Consider the following 16446-nt stretch of genomic DNA (forward strand, 5'->3'; position numbering starts at 1 on the left):
GGCTTTCCATGGTAGCCAAAGGAAGGAAGTGCTGCTTTGATGGGCATAGTGAGAAGATGGATATAAAGGATTCTTCTCTTTATATGTGCATCTAAAGTCATTCTCCTTGATTACAGGAACAAGCTGTTTCTTTGTCTTGATCGAATATGATGCCAAGCAGGGTTCTTGCTGACCCAAATTATGAAACCTGGTAATGTCAGCAACATCAAGCATGTTGAAGAAAAGAACCATTACTTCCCTTGCATCTGCAGGAATACATCCTTGCAAGATGATCAGTGTTATCAAGACCACTTTTAATGTCATTGTAGTGGAGAATTGTGGGGTTTTTGTCTCCTACAGTCTTGGCATGATGCATTGTTAAATGCATAATTACCGATTTTTGTCCTGCTTTGGAATTTAGGAAACCAGAGTGTGGCCCAGGAAAACCAAACACAGATGATTTTTTTCCCTGCTGTGATGAGGTTGCATCTTACTGGGTATATCTGGCTTTTTTTATTGGATTGTTCCAGCATAGGTTAAACTTTTGTTGAGTATATCTTCAGCAAGCTGAATAGTGGTGAAGTTATTCCCAGCTATGGTTATTCCAGTCCTTTACCAGGGCTTTACACGGACTCCTCATTGTCTGAAGACAAACTCGATGAACGATCAATGGAATTATAGTCTTCCTTCTCAGAGCAACTCTTGACATGCTCTGGCACAAAGTCACTATCATCTAATATGTTTTCAGCATACAGTAACATGTTTTGAGAGTTGCAAATCACTTTTATAAGGTCAGAAGAAGAATATTGTGCCTGTTCTCCAACTTAGATTGTACAACACACACAATCCACTCAAGTGCCTCTTGAGTCTGCAATGTTTGGAGCATAATAGTTAGACAGAAAATCCTCTCAAGAATGTTAGGCCAATAAAACCATCTGTTTTCATACCTAACAAGACCAGACTTCAAAGGATCAGCGTCTGTGGAGTACCTTCTACCTTGCTTTATGCAGCAGCCATTGTCACTGCAATCTATTGTCAATTTAGCATATATCAAAAAAGCATATTACAATATAAGATACTCACTACAGTAAATGTGTACATAGAATTACTAAAAATACAGGATAACAGGACATGTTTGGGGTTCATTTGAATCCCACATATATATTTTTTGATAGCATAAAAACATTTTTCCTGTAAATTTAGATTTTTTTTTTTTTTTTTTTTTTTTTTTTTGGCCAACTGTGTACCTGTGCCTACATGACTGTGTCCCAAAATAGCATGGTTGAGGGGCACTAGTTCGAGACACAGCAACATATATGCTCATGGGATACAATATTACCCCAGAAATGTGGATGAGGGCTAAATCAGGGTTATGTTAAATATCATTTTTTAAGACAAGACTTGCTAATTCCAAGCACTTCTTCATTTATTTCTTTGAGTTTATCAGAGATTATCAGAGATTATACACACACCCCAATAAATTGAGAGAATGTTAAGGTTGCAAATCAAGCACTAGAAAGTTAGAAAATGCCAGAATTAAAGTTGCTTGTGCAACCATAATTCAGCCCTTGTATATGTATGGATTATTGTGGTATTTAATTAACATGCTCACATATATTTTCTATGCTTTTACAGATTGCACACCACTCAGGCCTCCCCTGAATACAGAACAATTGATTTTTCTCATAGGCTTTTCTGAGGCACTCATTACTGTAATGACCAAGTGCTTCACAAACATTAAATTATTTCCACTACAGTCAAGTTTGATGAGGTAATCGTGCCTCAGATCCCCGTTGTAAAATGGTACTAAGACTCAAGTCAAGTTTCCACCAATTTGAGCCTAGGACATGATTTTTTTCCAGAGTATTTAGCATGCTATTGCTCTTTTTTTTTTTTTTTTTTTAAATGTTGAAAGCACAGCTTTCTGAACAGTTCTGGCAGTGAGTGCTCAGCACCTCTTTAGATCCGAGACTAGGGTCACAAGTTGCACAGCAGCCTTAATTCTGGCGTTTCTTAATTTTTGAATGCTTGACTTTGTGACCTTAATATTCTTTTAATATAGATTTTGTGTATAGTATCCTAGCCTTTTGAAAAAGCAAACTGAAATAGCAAATTCCATTACGTAGATATGTGAGCTCCATTGACATTCAGCTGAGTCACCAGCAAGTGTGGAACCTTTGGATCCACCACACAGATCTCGGCGGGTTGAGCTAATGGAGTCATTGATAGCAATTGTAAATTAGACCAGCACAAGAAGGGGATGAGAGACACTTTGCTAGTGGGTTACATAGATATTTGCTGACAGCAGAGGAATAGTGAGATCTTGAGTTCTGTTCCAGACTCTTGTGCTCTCATCCCCTCCAGCCTAACCCATTTCTCTACCCCTCTCCCTTCTGTTTCTCATCTGATCAGTCTTCTCTACTTCTGGCCCTAAGCTCATTGTCCCAACATACTCACACCAGCACTGTTCACACACAAACCCCATCTTCCCTCCGGCCTAGCTCTTGTCCTCTTGGCATTCAGTTCAGGCTTCCTCTGCCTCCTTGATGTCCGGGTACCAGTAGGGAAAGCATTGAGAGCCCAGGTGAGAGTCTCCTTGCCCCCACTTCCTATGTCTGGTGCCACAGTAGTCCATAGTTGGGAGCAGCAGTTGTGAGGAAAATCCTTCTCAGCCTGTGCATTGCCAGTATATAGTATGCCCAGTCACTCTAGTAGTGATGCCGCGGTAGGTGTGCAAAATGACATGCCCACACTGCTGGGAAGGGACGTGTAACCACTTTCGCAGCTTCCCTTTGCTTCCTTGTCAGAAGTCATTTTTCTGCAGGGAAGCCAAGAAATCTGCAGGAAACATGAATTCTGCGTGCGCACAATGGTGCAGAATTCCCCCCAGGAGTAAACTGAAAACAAGGTCTTCTAATGGGAAGTGTTGAGCAACCTTAACCTACAGATGGCAGAATATAGCTGGCAGTGACTATCCCATAAGATAAAATGCTATAATACAGAACTGTCTAAATATAATTGCAGTGGCTCTCTGCCTTTCCAGTAGTGTGGAAAAAATTGTCTTTGCAGCAGTTAGGATGGTATCAAGGGCAGGCTGTGGTGGACCAACGTGAGGAGCCACTTGCAACTTTGACACACTTATATGCTAAGAGCATCAGAGTTGATCAATGACTTGAGAATTTAAGAACAAATCTTTCTAGAAAATGCCTTATTCTTAATCTTGTACTGCAAGTATCATCGAAACCATAGAGAAATGATAAATATCTTTTTAAGTTGACTGTATTTTACAAAGGAGGTATGACGGGAAAGACTAGCTGAAGATGAGTGGTTGGAAGCAGTGTATGAAGATATAAGGTTGACCCTACCTTTACTACATCTGTGTTTGTCATTCGAAAGCCTGAAGTCCAAAGACAGCTCCACATACATCAAACTATAGATTTATCTTTTATTTGAGCAGATTAGTATTAAATCTTTTAAGGAAAGTTCAGTTGACCTGAGTTTTTTACAAGAGTATTTTAAAAGTTTGATTTTTATTTTATGAATATCTTGGATTTTTAATTGGAATTCAAGTGGGTTTAGTTTGATCACAATCTAGGCTACTTTAGTCTTATGGCACTGTGGTTAGTTAACACTATTGCACAGTTCAGAACTCCTTTCAACTAGGTGACCTTTATCATAGCCTAAATCCAAATTATGGAGCAGTGCACCATAAATAGCGGATTAATTCAAAAGTAGAAAACATACAAAGGTTTTAATACTGTTGTTTTGTTCCCCTTCTGTGCCCTGTTGTCTCATTTCCTCTTGCTCCTTGCAATATGCCCCCCCTTGCTTGCAGCTGCCCAGATTTACTCCTTTGTCCCCACTCTTGTTAATGCTCGTCATCCCCTTTGAAGCAAAACCTTGCCATACCCACAATTTTGTTCCAGCATCTTCATCAGCTCCTTAGGTTAATTTTATATTCAAGTAACCAGGAATGAGAAGCTGGTTGAACACTGATTTTTATAATGCGATCACAGTTTTCTCACAGTGACCGAAAGAACACGGCAAATCTTCAGAAAACAAGGGTTTCGGTAAAATATGGACCTGCTCAGGAAGCTTTCAAATGTATAGTTCTGGGGCATAGAGTGCATCCTGTTCACATGTCCAGTACTACTCTAGGCGACTCATGTTTCAGCTTCACAGACTGTAAAATGGAGAGAATACATTTCTCAGAGGAGTGCAGAAACAGACTTATGATTGTTCTTCTATAGAACTTGAAATCTAAAGGCATTTAATATACTAAGTATCACTTCTATCAGAATTTGAATCAACTGCAGTTGTGTATGCTATTGTACTGGAAAGTGAAAGCTTGTATTTGATCAAACTGGGAGGAGGAGTGGAAATAGTATATTAGGAAGATTATGGCCACAGGAGCCCTACTATAATTATAACTTGGCAGTTCTTTAACTAAAAGTATCTTTCTTTTATCTCCCACTTCATTACAATATCATTTAAAGGCTCCAGCCAAGATTGGAGCCTCATTTTGCTAGGCTTTACCATACTTAGAGCTTGTCCACACTTCAGAGTGCATCTTGTTTATGATACGTGCTAACTAATACAAAATTTATCACACCTCAACATTCAGAGTAGACAAAGACTGGTAGTTGGTTTTTTTGAATAGTGTCATCTGGTCAGTGTTTAGTCTAGGACACAACATATCTTCTCATGTATTTTAAATTCTCCAAGATACATAGAGATGAATTCCTATAATCAAAGTTTAAACTTCTGAAGAACAAATTATGAACCTTCTCTTGTTTATCTTTATGGAGTTAGATGAAGGTTTTTTTTATAACATTGTTAGAAACTCCTCTAGGATTGTTCCCTTCCTCTACTCTTAATCCCATATTTATTTTCATAAGATAGTTCAGTATCTTAAAAAGATATTTATCATTTCTCTATGGTTTCAATGATACTTGCAGTACAAGATTAAGAATAAGGTATTTTCTAGAAAGATTTGTTCTTAATTCTCAAGTCATTGATCAACTCTGATGCTCTTAGCATATAAGTGTGTCAAAGTTGCAAGTGGCTCTTCACATTGGTCCACCACAGCCTGCCCTTGATACCATCCTAACTGCTGCAAAGACAATTTTTTCCACACTACTGGAAAGGCAGAGAGCCACTGCAATTATATTTAGACAGTTCTGTATTATAGCATTTTAACTTATGGGATAGTCACTGCCAGCTATATTCTGCCACCTGTAGGTTAAAGTTGCTCAACACTTCCCATTAGAAGACCTTGTTTTCAGTTTACTCCTGGGGAGTATATGGATAGAAACATGTTCATGTGCAAAACTAAGTTGATTCTACAGTAGAACCTCCAGTACGAACACCTCTGGAATGGAGTTGTTCTTAACTCTGAACAAAACATGATGGTGGTTCTTTTAAAAGTTTACAACTGAATATCTACTTAATACAGGTTTGAAACTTTAATATGCAGAAGAAAAATGCTGCTTTCCTTTTATTTATTTATTTTTAGTAGTTTAATACAGTACTGTATTGTATCTTCCTTTTTAGTCTCTGCTGCTCCCTGATTGTGTACTTCTGGTTCCAAATGAGGTGTGTAGTTGACTTGTCAGTTCATAACTCTGATGTTTGTAATTCTGAGGTTCTACTGTAAATGAAATTCTGTTTCTAATGTTTGAGTTGAGTTTAATTTAAAATAGTGAGATTGACATTCATTGTTAACTGTGTTTAACTTGATTTATTACTGATTTTCCTTTTTTCTTTAGGTTGTAGAAATGGTTGAGTAGTTACAAAGAGGATTTTTAAACATTCTGTTTTAATTACAAGAGCCTTATGCAGAGGGCTAACCTTGAAGTTGGCAAAATTATTCTATTAGGAAACTACTCATTAGATCAGTGTCATGGGGAAAGGATTTTGCTGCACAAAAACGGAAAAGTTTGTATAGATGTTTAAATTCTGAAATATTTTTTAAATCCTTAAATTTTCTTAAGTTCTTAAAAATCAATAATTTTTGGATAATTTCATTGAGATTATTACTTTATGTGCCAGTGAGCATTGAGAATTCCTTCTGTTAAACTGAGACAAGTCTGATTTAAGGTAGTATTGGAGTTGATGGTTGTAACATGGCTCTTTGTATTATTTATATTAATAATTTCCCTCTTTTTTGTAGATAAAATACAGAATTTTAGTGAAGATAATAAGAACAGTCACTTCATCTACAAGAATGCTGAAGACAGTAGTGAAACCAATGCTGAAACCACAGACGTTTCTGGGTACAACATAGAAACCAAGGACTTTCTTGACTCTTGGGACTCCCGTATTGGGAAAAGCTCAGACTCTCTATCAGAAATATCTCAGACTAAGGGGCCATTAAGAACTCATTTGTATGAATGGGAGGATGAAGTTGAAGACTCCGCAACTGGAGAGTATATGTTAGATTTTGATAGTGAACATTTATCAGAAATTAAGAACAAGGATGAAGAATTTGATAAAGAAGATATGGAAAATCCAAAGGAAGCCATTAGTGAAGAACTTGTGCAAACTGTTCTTAGGCCAAGCAACTGCAGGACATATTGTAGATCCAACAAAGCAAAACAGGGGGCAACAAATTTTGATAAGCTAATGGATGGCAGTAGTCAGTCTTTATCCAAAGCAAATAATGAATCAAATAATGAATCAAATAATGATGGTCTGAACCCAGCAAGAAAAGCTGTTTTTAGTAGTGGGACCAGTTTTAGAGGGACAGTTGGGCGTACTAGAGACTACACTGTTCTCCATCCATCTTGCTTGTCAGTTTGTAATGTTACTATACAGGATACAATGGAACGTATTGATGAATTCACTACAGCAGCTCCTACTGACTTGGGAGAGGCTGGACGTCTAAGAAAGAAAGCAGACATTGCTACTACCAAGACTACAACTAGATTTCGACCTAGCAATACAAAATCCAAAAAGGATGTCAAACTGGAGTTTTTTGGGTTTGAAGATCATGATGAGGGTGGGGGAGATGAAGGAGGCTCTAAAAGCTCTGGACGCTCCAATTATAAAATTAAATACTTTGGGTTTGATGACTTGAGTGAAAGTGAGGATGATGAAGATGACTGGCAGTTAGCAGAAAGGAAATCTAACAAAAAACGAAATAGAACAGCACCATCTTCCTCATTTCAGTCCAGTTCTGATGGCAATGAGAATTTTTCCCAGGACACCCAATTGAGCACTAATGCGGGTAAGCAATATTCTTCTGGATTTGATAAGATTTTAAGGCTTAAGTCTACTTTAATTTTTAATTGTTGTAACCTAATTATGATATCCTTAAGGTTCTTAATCTCTTGAATTACAGTACTCAATCGTTCAAAAATGTAGGAGTTTAGCTTCTGCTTGTCTGTCATGGGTGCCTACTGCTCCATAATTATCACAAAAAATGGTTTATCTTCTTTATAATCTCATGCCAGAGGAAAAGATTCCTCTTTCTACTGAAAACAGGTTTCATCTCTTGCTATGTAAACCATAATGCAACCATGTCACCTTCCCACTGTTCTGCCTCCATGCTTGGAAGGCAGAGATCTTTCTACTGATGCCCTGATTCATCTGCAAGTTATTAGGCTCGAGGCAAAATGTTCTGGGTAAAATTCTGTGGCCTGTGCTGCTACACAGGAGGTCCATTTAAATGGTCACTACTGGACTTTAAAATTTATGAATCTAGGTTCAAATTTTGAGCTCAGAACCAAAAAACTTGAATTTTCTTGTTTCCTCCTACCAGACTCATGCTACATTGAGAAATAAGGGAGGAAGACTTGAGGGAGTAGGAAGGGAAGGTCCTTGGTATCAACAGCTTGTTTTTTCCATTGTTTGAGCAATCTGATCAGATCATCCTACTGGAGATCAAAGGGCTCATGCTTCTGCTCCAGTTTCTGTGCCTGAGCTAGCATCTCCTTTTTCCCCACATACAAAAAAATAGTTTCATTGTTTGTGTTTGTGATTTGGAGAACACTCCCTGGTGTCAGTCATTTTTTGAAAACCAGGCTGTCTCTGTGATAGTCTTTGGCCTCATCTGATGAACAAGCTTAAATTCATCAAGCTTAAAGCTTTTTGCTGATAGGTTGAAATATTCCAAAGACATGGACAATCAGATGCACCCCTACTGTTTAGACAGCCTTCTGAAAAGGAGGACTCATCCACAGAATATAATCAAGGGATGTTATTTCATCTCTCTTAAAAATAGACTTTGACAGAATGAGAAGCACAGTTGACACCTGACATGTTTCAGGAAGCTTGGCATCCAGCAGACCCTAAGACATTTATATGCATTTTCCAGAACTCGGAGCAGTCAGGCTTTTCCTTCTTGAATCTTCAGGATCATAATCTCCAAGAGATGTCAAACATTTTAGTAAGTGTGTGGGTGGGAGTGGAGTATCTTTCACCTCCAACCCTCAGAAGGAGACAACATAAGATCCCAGAACTCTTGGAATTTCACAAGAATTTGGTTTAGTTTTTCCTTCAAGCACTAAATGTGAACTGCACTGCTTAGCACTGTCATCATCTTATAAAGATATTAACTCTAATGCCTAGTGTTACTTTGTGAGCTTTAGCACTTCCATTGCTGATCATTTTAGTAGAGAAAAGCAAATGGGAGTGAATCCCAATGGGACATAGGAACTGAATATTGTTACAGAGAATGAAATGCAGAGGGAAGAATGTAAGGGAGATAAACAGGAAGGTGAAAGAGGAAGAAAGATAGGACCACTGGTGGTTCTGCCCTAAAGGTGAACATATTTTGCTACTGATAAAGAATAAGATACTGGGGAAAAATGTCCTTTTACTGCATAAAGGCTCTGTTCCATCCTGTCTTGGTGCAAAACTCCCATTGGCATCAGTGAGAGTTTGAATACTGCTCTCAGTTCACAGCAGTGTTGAATTTATGCCCAAGTTTACAGCATATTTAAAAATGGAATCTGGCTCAATACAGAATCCATGCAACACCTCTGCCATGCTCCAACTTGGTTCCTGATCTGTCTAAACATATATCCCATTGTTTTTGTAAGACGTCAAACAAAAATCTGTGCCAAATTACAGAACCCTAGAAAATATTCTTAGAATAACATTTAGGCTAAGTGGAAATGAACTATTCCTTTCAGTTTATTCTGAATGTTGACAGATGGGAAGAAAAAAGCTTACATTCAGTCATACAAATTTAAAGGTTTCTAAAATTCTTCCACTGGAAATCTGATTTAAGGTAGTATAAAAGACTACAAGCAGGCAATATTAGTCCAAAAAGGATTCAAAGTGAATCAAAGTTCCCTGAATCAAGTCCCTTCCAGATGTTACTCTTGTTCACCTGTGTATCTGAAGAATTGGTCCACCTAAGGGGAAAAACACAAAAAGGGATAAAAATCTTCCATGCTCCAAATTCTTAGTCCTTTCCATAGCAACATTTTCCAAATGCTGAGGCACTCCACAGTTGCTGTAAGCCTGAAATCTTGTATCTGTGCTTTGACTCCCAAATAAGAATTCCCTTGTGTCCAGGTCTTCAGATGCAGCCCAAAATAGTCTGATTTAAAAGGCAGCCTAGCATCAGGATGGAGGAAAAACTTTCACTCCGGTCATAAATATAAAGGGAAGGGTAACCACCTTTCTGTATACAGTGCTATAAAATCCCTCCTGGCCAGAGTCAACATCCTGTTACCTGTAAAGGGTTAAGAAGCTCAGCTAACCTGGCTGGCACCTGACCCAAAGGACAATAAGGGGACCAGATACTTTCAAATCTTGGGGGGGGAGAAAGGCTTTTGTTTGTGCTCTTTGTTTACGTGTGTGTTCTCTCTTGGGACTGAGAGGGGCCAGACAGAAATCTATCTTCTCCAACCCATCCTAATCCAAGTCTCCAATATTGCAACCAGTATAGGTAAACCAGGCAAGGCGGATTAGTTTCTTTTGTTTTATGTGAATTTTCCCTGTGTTAAGAGGGAGGTTTATTCCTGTTTTTCTGTAACTTTAAGGTTTTGCCCAGAGGGGGATCCTCTGTGTTTTGAATCTGAATACCCTGTAAAGTATTTTCCCTTCTGATTTTACAGAGGTGATTCTTTTACCTTTTCTTTAATTAAAATTCTTCCTTAAGAATCTGATGGATTTTTCATTGTTCTTAAGATCCAAGGGTTTGGGTCTGTGTTCACCTATACAAATTGGTGAGGATTATTATCAAGCTTTCCCCAGGAAAGGGGGTGTAGGGCTTGGGGGGATATTTTGGGGAAAGATGTCTAAGTGGTCTTTCCCTGTTCTTTGTTTAACATGCTTGGTGGTGGTAGCATACTATTCAAGGCCAAGTCAAAGTTTGTACCTTGGGGAAGTTTAACTGAAGCTGGTAAGAATAAGGTTGGGGGGTCTTTCATGTGGGTCCCCACATCTGTACCCTAGAGTGGGGAAGGAACCCTGACAACTCCCTACTGCAGTCCTACAAAATTGCAAATCAAAGATACTACCTGACTAACTTCCCCTACAAGAAAGTAAACAAATTATTTGCTGCATCTATGCTATTTATTTGCTATTATCTACTAGAGCCAACACTCCACAACATTTGAAAAAAAACAACAAAAAACAAAGCCAACAATATTTCAGTGGCCAAAGTACAACATGATTCTGTCAAGGCTGTGCACAGAAAATGCTGAATACCAGGACAGACTGGCTACACAGGTTGAAAATCAAAGGGAATGGTCTTTCAACCAAGAGGAATTTCAATTAATCACAAGGATAGGCAGTCCTTAATCAAGGAGCATTTCAGATTCTGAGATTGAGTAAAATGAAACTAAGTATGCTGTAGAAAACGATGAAAATGATGGCTATTCTATTCATTTTCTTCTGTCCTTCCAAAGGTCCTACAAGGTTTTGGAAGTTCTAATCCTGCTATAGCAGTATTTTTCAATTTTTATTTTCCATATTTTGTAAGAGTGCCCCTTTATAGATCCTTTTTTTCTCTTCCTCATACTCCAGTTTCCCAATTTTCTTATGAAATTTTGTCTATTGCAGTGGTCCTGCAGACCACCAAAAAAATAAGAGAAACACACTTTCACAGGATTTAGGAAGACACGCTTTCCCCTGGGACAGTTCTCCAAGGAAGTGTGAGGGAAACAGCCTATGAAAATAGACCTTACGTAACATTGAAATCATACAATCAAACAATAAAGATAAATACGTTTCTACGTGAGATGCTTTGAAGAAACGTCCTTCTATCAAGATGAAACTTCAGGAAATATGCTATTTGACCAATAGTCCAGTTCTAAATGTTACTGTAAACTTGTAATCTTCCTCTAAAACAGGAAAATTATTGCAAATTTGTTCAATTAAAAAATAAATTTTGTTGCTTGCTGAGTGGGTGGTTGCTAAGGATTTTTTTAAATACTGAATTTTCCATAAATTGGTCACCAATCGCTTCAAGACTTCAGAACATTGTCAGCTTTCTCAGAGATTGTTTCATGGCTAGGTTTTCGATATTTGGCGGTTGTGTGTGTATGCGGGGTGGGGGAAAGGGGGTCCACGGGCTTCCAGTCTCTGGTTTATAAAACCCTGAATATTTTTAAAATTAATCTCTAAGATGAGACTTTCCGTGGGTAAAATGACCTAATTTAAACTTGATTTGGATGAACTTGTGTCCAAGATGGGCACTGTGCCTGATTTGTCTGAAGACCTGGGGGAGAGGTGATGCACTACTAAATAGAATCATAGAATATCAGGGTTGGAAGGGACCCCAGAAGGTCATCTAGTCCAACCCCCTGCTCAAAGCAGGACCAAGTCCCAGTTAAATCATCCCAGCCAGGGCTTTGTCAAGCCTGACCTTAAAAACCTCTAAGGAAGGAGATTCTACCACCTCCCTAGGTAACGCATTCCAGTGTTTCACCACCCTCTTAGTGAAAAAGTTTTTCCTAATATCCAATCTAAACCTCCCCCATTGCAACTTGAGACCATTACTCCTCGTTCTGTCATCTGCTACCATTGAGAACAGTCTAGAGCCATCCTCTTTGAAACCCCCTTTCAGGTAGTTGAAAGCAGCTATCAAATCCCCCCTCATTCTTCTCTTCTGCAGACTAAACAATCCCAGCTCCCTCAGCCTCTCCTCATAAGTCATGTGCTCTAGACCCCTAATCATTTTTGTTGCCCTTCGTTGTACTCTTTCCAATTTATCCACATCCTTCCTGTAGTGTGGGGCCCAAAACTGGACACAGTACTCCAGATGAGGCCTCACCAGTGTCGAATAGAGGGGAACGATCACGTCCCTCGATCTGCTCGCTATGCCCCTACTTATACATCCCAAAATGCCATTGGCCTTCTTGGCAACAAGGGCACACTGCTGACTCATATCCAGCTTCTCGTCCACTGTCACCCCTAGGTCCTTTTCCGCAGAACTGCTGCCGAGCCATTCGGTCCCTAGTCTGTAGCGGTGCATTGGATTCTTCCATCCTAAGTGCAGGACCCTGCACTTATCCTTATTGAACCTCATTAGATTTCTTTTGGCCCAATCCTCCAATTTGTCTAGGTCCTTCTGTATCCTATCCCTCCCCTCCAGCGTATCTACCACTCCTCCCAGTTTAGTATCATCCGCAAATTTGCTGAGAGTGCAATCCACACCATCCTCCAGATCATTTATGAAGATATTGAACAAAATATCTTTTCAAATAATTTCAAATTCCAAATAAACAATTTGCAAACTATAAGAACCAAAGGAAGAGCAAGGAAGTTTTTTGCCTTTGGTGTCAAATGACCTGCGGAAAGTCAGACATTTCTTAAACCTTAAACTTGATCACCTTGGGAAAAGGAAGTTGAGACATCAATAAATGTGTGTGATATTTTGCACTGCACAGCTAAAATAATTCGTAATGCAAGTCTGATTTGTGTAACACACTGTATACATGCACATGTTTAGATATTGAATATAGATAGTGGTGTCAGAAATGTACAGTAACTTTCAGTGGACAGATCAGAAAAAGTTTCCTTATTTGCTGACATTGACAGGCGCTAGCTTGGTAGGCTCCCCAAATACTATCAAATTAAGTCATCTTGAAGTGTGGGGTGAAAAAATCACAAATTTTCAAAATGCTTGTAATGGAGCACCAATAAACTAATATTCTGGATTTTTGGTAATTGGAGCAAGGGATCTGAAATGCAGAGGAGTCAGTTTTTCTTGCTGTTCAACTAAATGCAGTTTGAAGCTAAGTTGGATCTTTAAGATGACCTAATTAGGCAGTACTTGTCTTGCTTTTGATATGTTAGATTGTGGGATTACCTAAGAAATGGACACCATTTCAGATCCATTTACTGTTATGTAATTTCACAGTGAAGATAAGAAGCCCTGACCATAATTAAATGCCTTACATATCTTATCATGGAATCCTGCTGCATGAAACCCAGCACAGCAGGCTTCATGCCCACTTTTTTGTTTCTATTACTATAGCTACGATTGATTTGTCACTTGGTAGGCAATTGTACAGTTTTTTAATGGCACATTAGGCACATTGATTCCCTTGGGCTAAATTTTAAGATTTTGGATTATTACACCATAATGAAAGAATATTGTATTACTGTAGGACTTTGATCTCTAGTCTAGAACTGTTGCAAATAAAATTTACATTTTAAAGAAACTATTGCATGTATCAACCTAACAATTTTCAAATTGTAAAAAAAAGCATTTGAAAATGTTAATGGTTTCTACAGGCATAATGAGTTCAGATACCTGTACTGTGAAAAACGTATTGCCTAGTGTTCAATATTTGTTGGTGTGTGGGTGTGGAAAAGCAAAAATAACTTTATAGAGCAACTGATCTAGCATGTACATATATTACAGTTCTAAAATATGGGTAGCTCACTATGAGTAAACCCATGATCAGTTTTTGTTTTTTTTTTTTTTTATTTAAACATGAGTTTAATTTTGCATTGCGTTCCGGCCTCCACTTTCCAAATAAAGTTTGTGATAACATCTGAGTAGCACCAAATCAAAGAACATGCAGACTAGTTTCCAAGCCTTTATGCTTAGGACCCTGCAACATAAATGAAAGTTATTTTCTCCTGTCGATTCCATCTTGGAGAGAAGGCAGGGTCACATGAATTTAATTTTGGAGATCTACAACCAAAACTTTGGGTACCAGAGGGATCTGGACAGCAGAGACTGGGTGTACTGAAAAGAGAACCTCTGGGACCACTGCCAACTGGTTCCTTTCATCTGCAAACCACTCACCTATTTCCAGCAAGCTATATATTAAGTGGGAGTGCCACTAGAAATAGTTAAAAGATTCAAAAGTATATCCACTATAGTTCTGAGTAATATTTGCATTCCTCTCAAAAATGAGGTATGAACATAAATTTGTACAAAGGTGAATTTAATTAAGCAATTTTTTTACAAAGCTTCAGGCTGATGACTAACTTATAAACTTGCATGATCCTGAGGTGTGAGATTACTATACAGTACATACCTGTGCCAAAAAAGATGTCTATATGAAAGGCCACTGTCAGTTTTAAGGTCTGGTATATGAACTCTGAGGGCTTGAAATGGTCACTCTTAATAATTAGACTTCCAGTAGTATGCATTTTTGTTTCCAACCTTTACCCATTACAAGGTAATGTACTTTAAAAACATTGACTTCTATCTTGATTTATTCCATTTCTTTTCCAATATAACTTCCATTTATCTTGTGAAATATTAGCTTTATAAAGAACTTGGTTCTGCTATCCTAGCAACCAGTTAGAAACAGTATAAATTCTTTCAAGATCAGTTAACCTTTTCAAGTATAGATCTTGAGCCAGTGTTTGGGTAGAAATTTTGATTTCTCAAGCTATAACAAGTATAAACTAAAACTTTAACATCAGGTTTTTGGCACATGTTTAAATGCTGCATTGTAGTCTCAAGCAGTTTCAAAAAATAATTGTAAATTTGAGAATGTCATTAACTAATCTGAAAGGAGGACTTGTGGCACCTTAGAGCCTAACAAATTTATTTGAGCATAAGCTTTCGTGAGCTACGGCTCAAGTGAGCTGTAGCTCACGAAAGCTTATGCTCAAATAAATTTTAGGCTCTAAGGTGCCACAAGTCCTCCTTTTCTTTTTGTGGATACAGACTAACACGGTTGCTACGCTGAAACCTGTCATTAACTAATCTATAATTTCAGCATCTGAAAATGTAGCAGTTTAGGTACAAGAACAGAATTTTATGGAAAGTGGCTGACTGCTAGAATATCTTTTTTCATTATATTTACCTTTACAGATCTACTGGATTTTTCAGAGGATTCATCTGGTGTGCCTGAAGGCAATAAGAAGTCCACAAACAAACAAGGCGATAAATCTAAGGAAAATACCAGGAAGATTTTTAGTGGGCCAAAGAGGGTAAGTGGTAATACTTTATTCAGCACTGTGGAGTTGAGGCTCTTGTAGTATATTTATCACTATATCTTATCCCAGGGTAGTCAGTTATTTTTTGTCAAGGTCCAAATTTCTTTGTCAATGTCCAGACTGTAGAGAAAATAGCAAAATATTATAATCATGATAATAAGTAAATAGGTTTTGGGGTCTGTTCAGAAGTGTCTAGTGGTCTGCTTATTGATTACCTCTGTCTTATCCCATTTGATATGGATGCAATATTTAACCCATCTTAAAATTATTATAAAGCACCCAGGACTATTCAGTTAATAAATGGTTTGATTACCTGGATATTCTGGCACTCTTTTGAGGTCTTTCCCCCCCTGGATTGACGTGTCACTGTGTTTTAATCTGCTTGCTTCAACTTTAATATTACAATTGGCACCTGGAAGCCAAATCTGTATTTCAGTACAAAACTGTTTCCATTATAATACCATTTTTCATGTACTCATGGCTTAAGATTTTTCGGTTTTGGGTGGTACTCATCCATGCTTGATTGTTGCTTAAAGATATTCTTCCGTTTCAGAAGGCTACAGCAAAACTTTAGTGTCATGGGTTTTGGGGAGTGGAGAAGAGAATATGCTTTCCCTGTTGGTGTGTGTATATTTATATTAAAAAAAAAATTACAAAAAAAATTATAGTCATGCTTTTCGGATCAGGACTACAGATATCCGGACAGAAGCTTGGAAAGTGGCATAGATATAGTCCTCATTGCTTCCTGTTTCATTTGTGTGTTTAAGAGTTTTATTTGTCATTTCATGGAAAAATGACTACTCAGAATTCTTAGTAGGGATCTTGTCTTTTAGCAGAATCTAATAAAACCCAGATCCTTTTGCAATGCTGTGTATATTTTTCTTGTCCAGTCAGTTAGTGTACTGAGTATTTGGTTTTTGAAAATACATCTGGAATGGGGCTTACCTGTATGAATAGATGAGTTTGTAGCTTCCATTAAATGAAGGGTCCCATATCTCCTGACTATCCAAGATGTCTCTTTCTAAGGCCTAGATCCGTTGCCATGTGCTCTTTTTTTTTTTTCCTTCCTCCTTTTTCTTTTTCCTGAAGAGTTCCTATTAT

General features: G+C 38.0%; 1 protein-coding gene across 2 annotated transcripts in view; it reads left to right on the forward strand.

Annotated features, from left to right (window-relative positions):
* WAPL (WAPL cohesin release factor) overlaps nt 1-16446 on the forward strand; it is a 128270-nt gene that overhangs the window by 50122 nt on the left and 61702 nt on the right. For both annotated transcript variants that reach the window (XM_038408495.2, XM_043519476.1), the window contains exons 3-4: nt 6152-7207; nt 15221-15339. In XM_038408495.2, the coding sequence (XP_038264423.1) occupies nt 6152-7207; nt 15221-15339 (1175 nt within the window). The remainder of the gene's footprint in view (nt 1-6151; nt 7208-15220; nt 15340-16446) is intronic.

This window comes from Dermochelys coriacea, chromosome 7 (assembly GCF_009764565.3).
Source record: "Dermochelys coriacea isolate rDerCor1 chromosome 7, rDerCor1.pri.v4, whole genome shotgun sequence".
Classification (NCBI taxonomy): Eukaryota; Metazoa; Chordata; order Testudines; family Dermochelyidae; genus Dermochelys; species Dermochelys coriacea.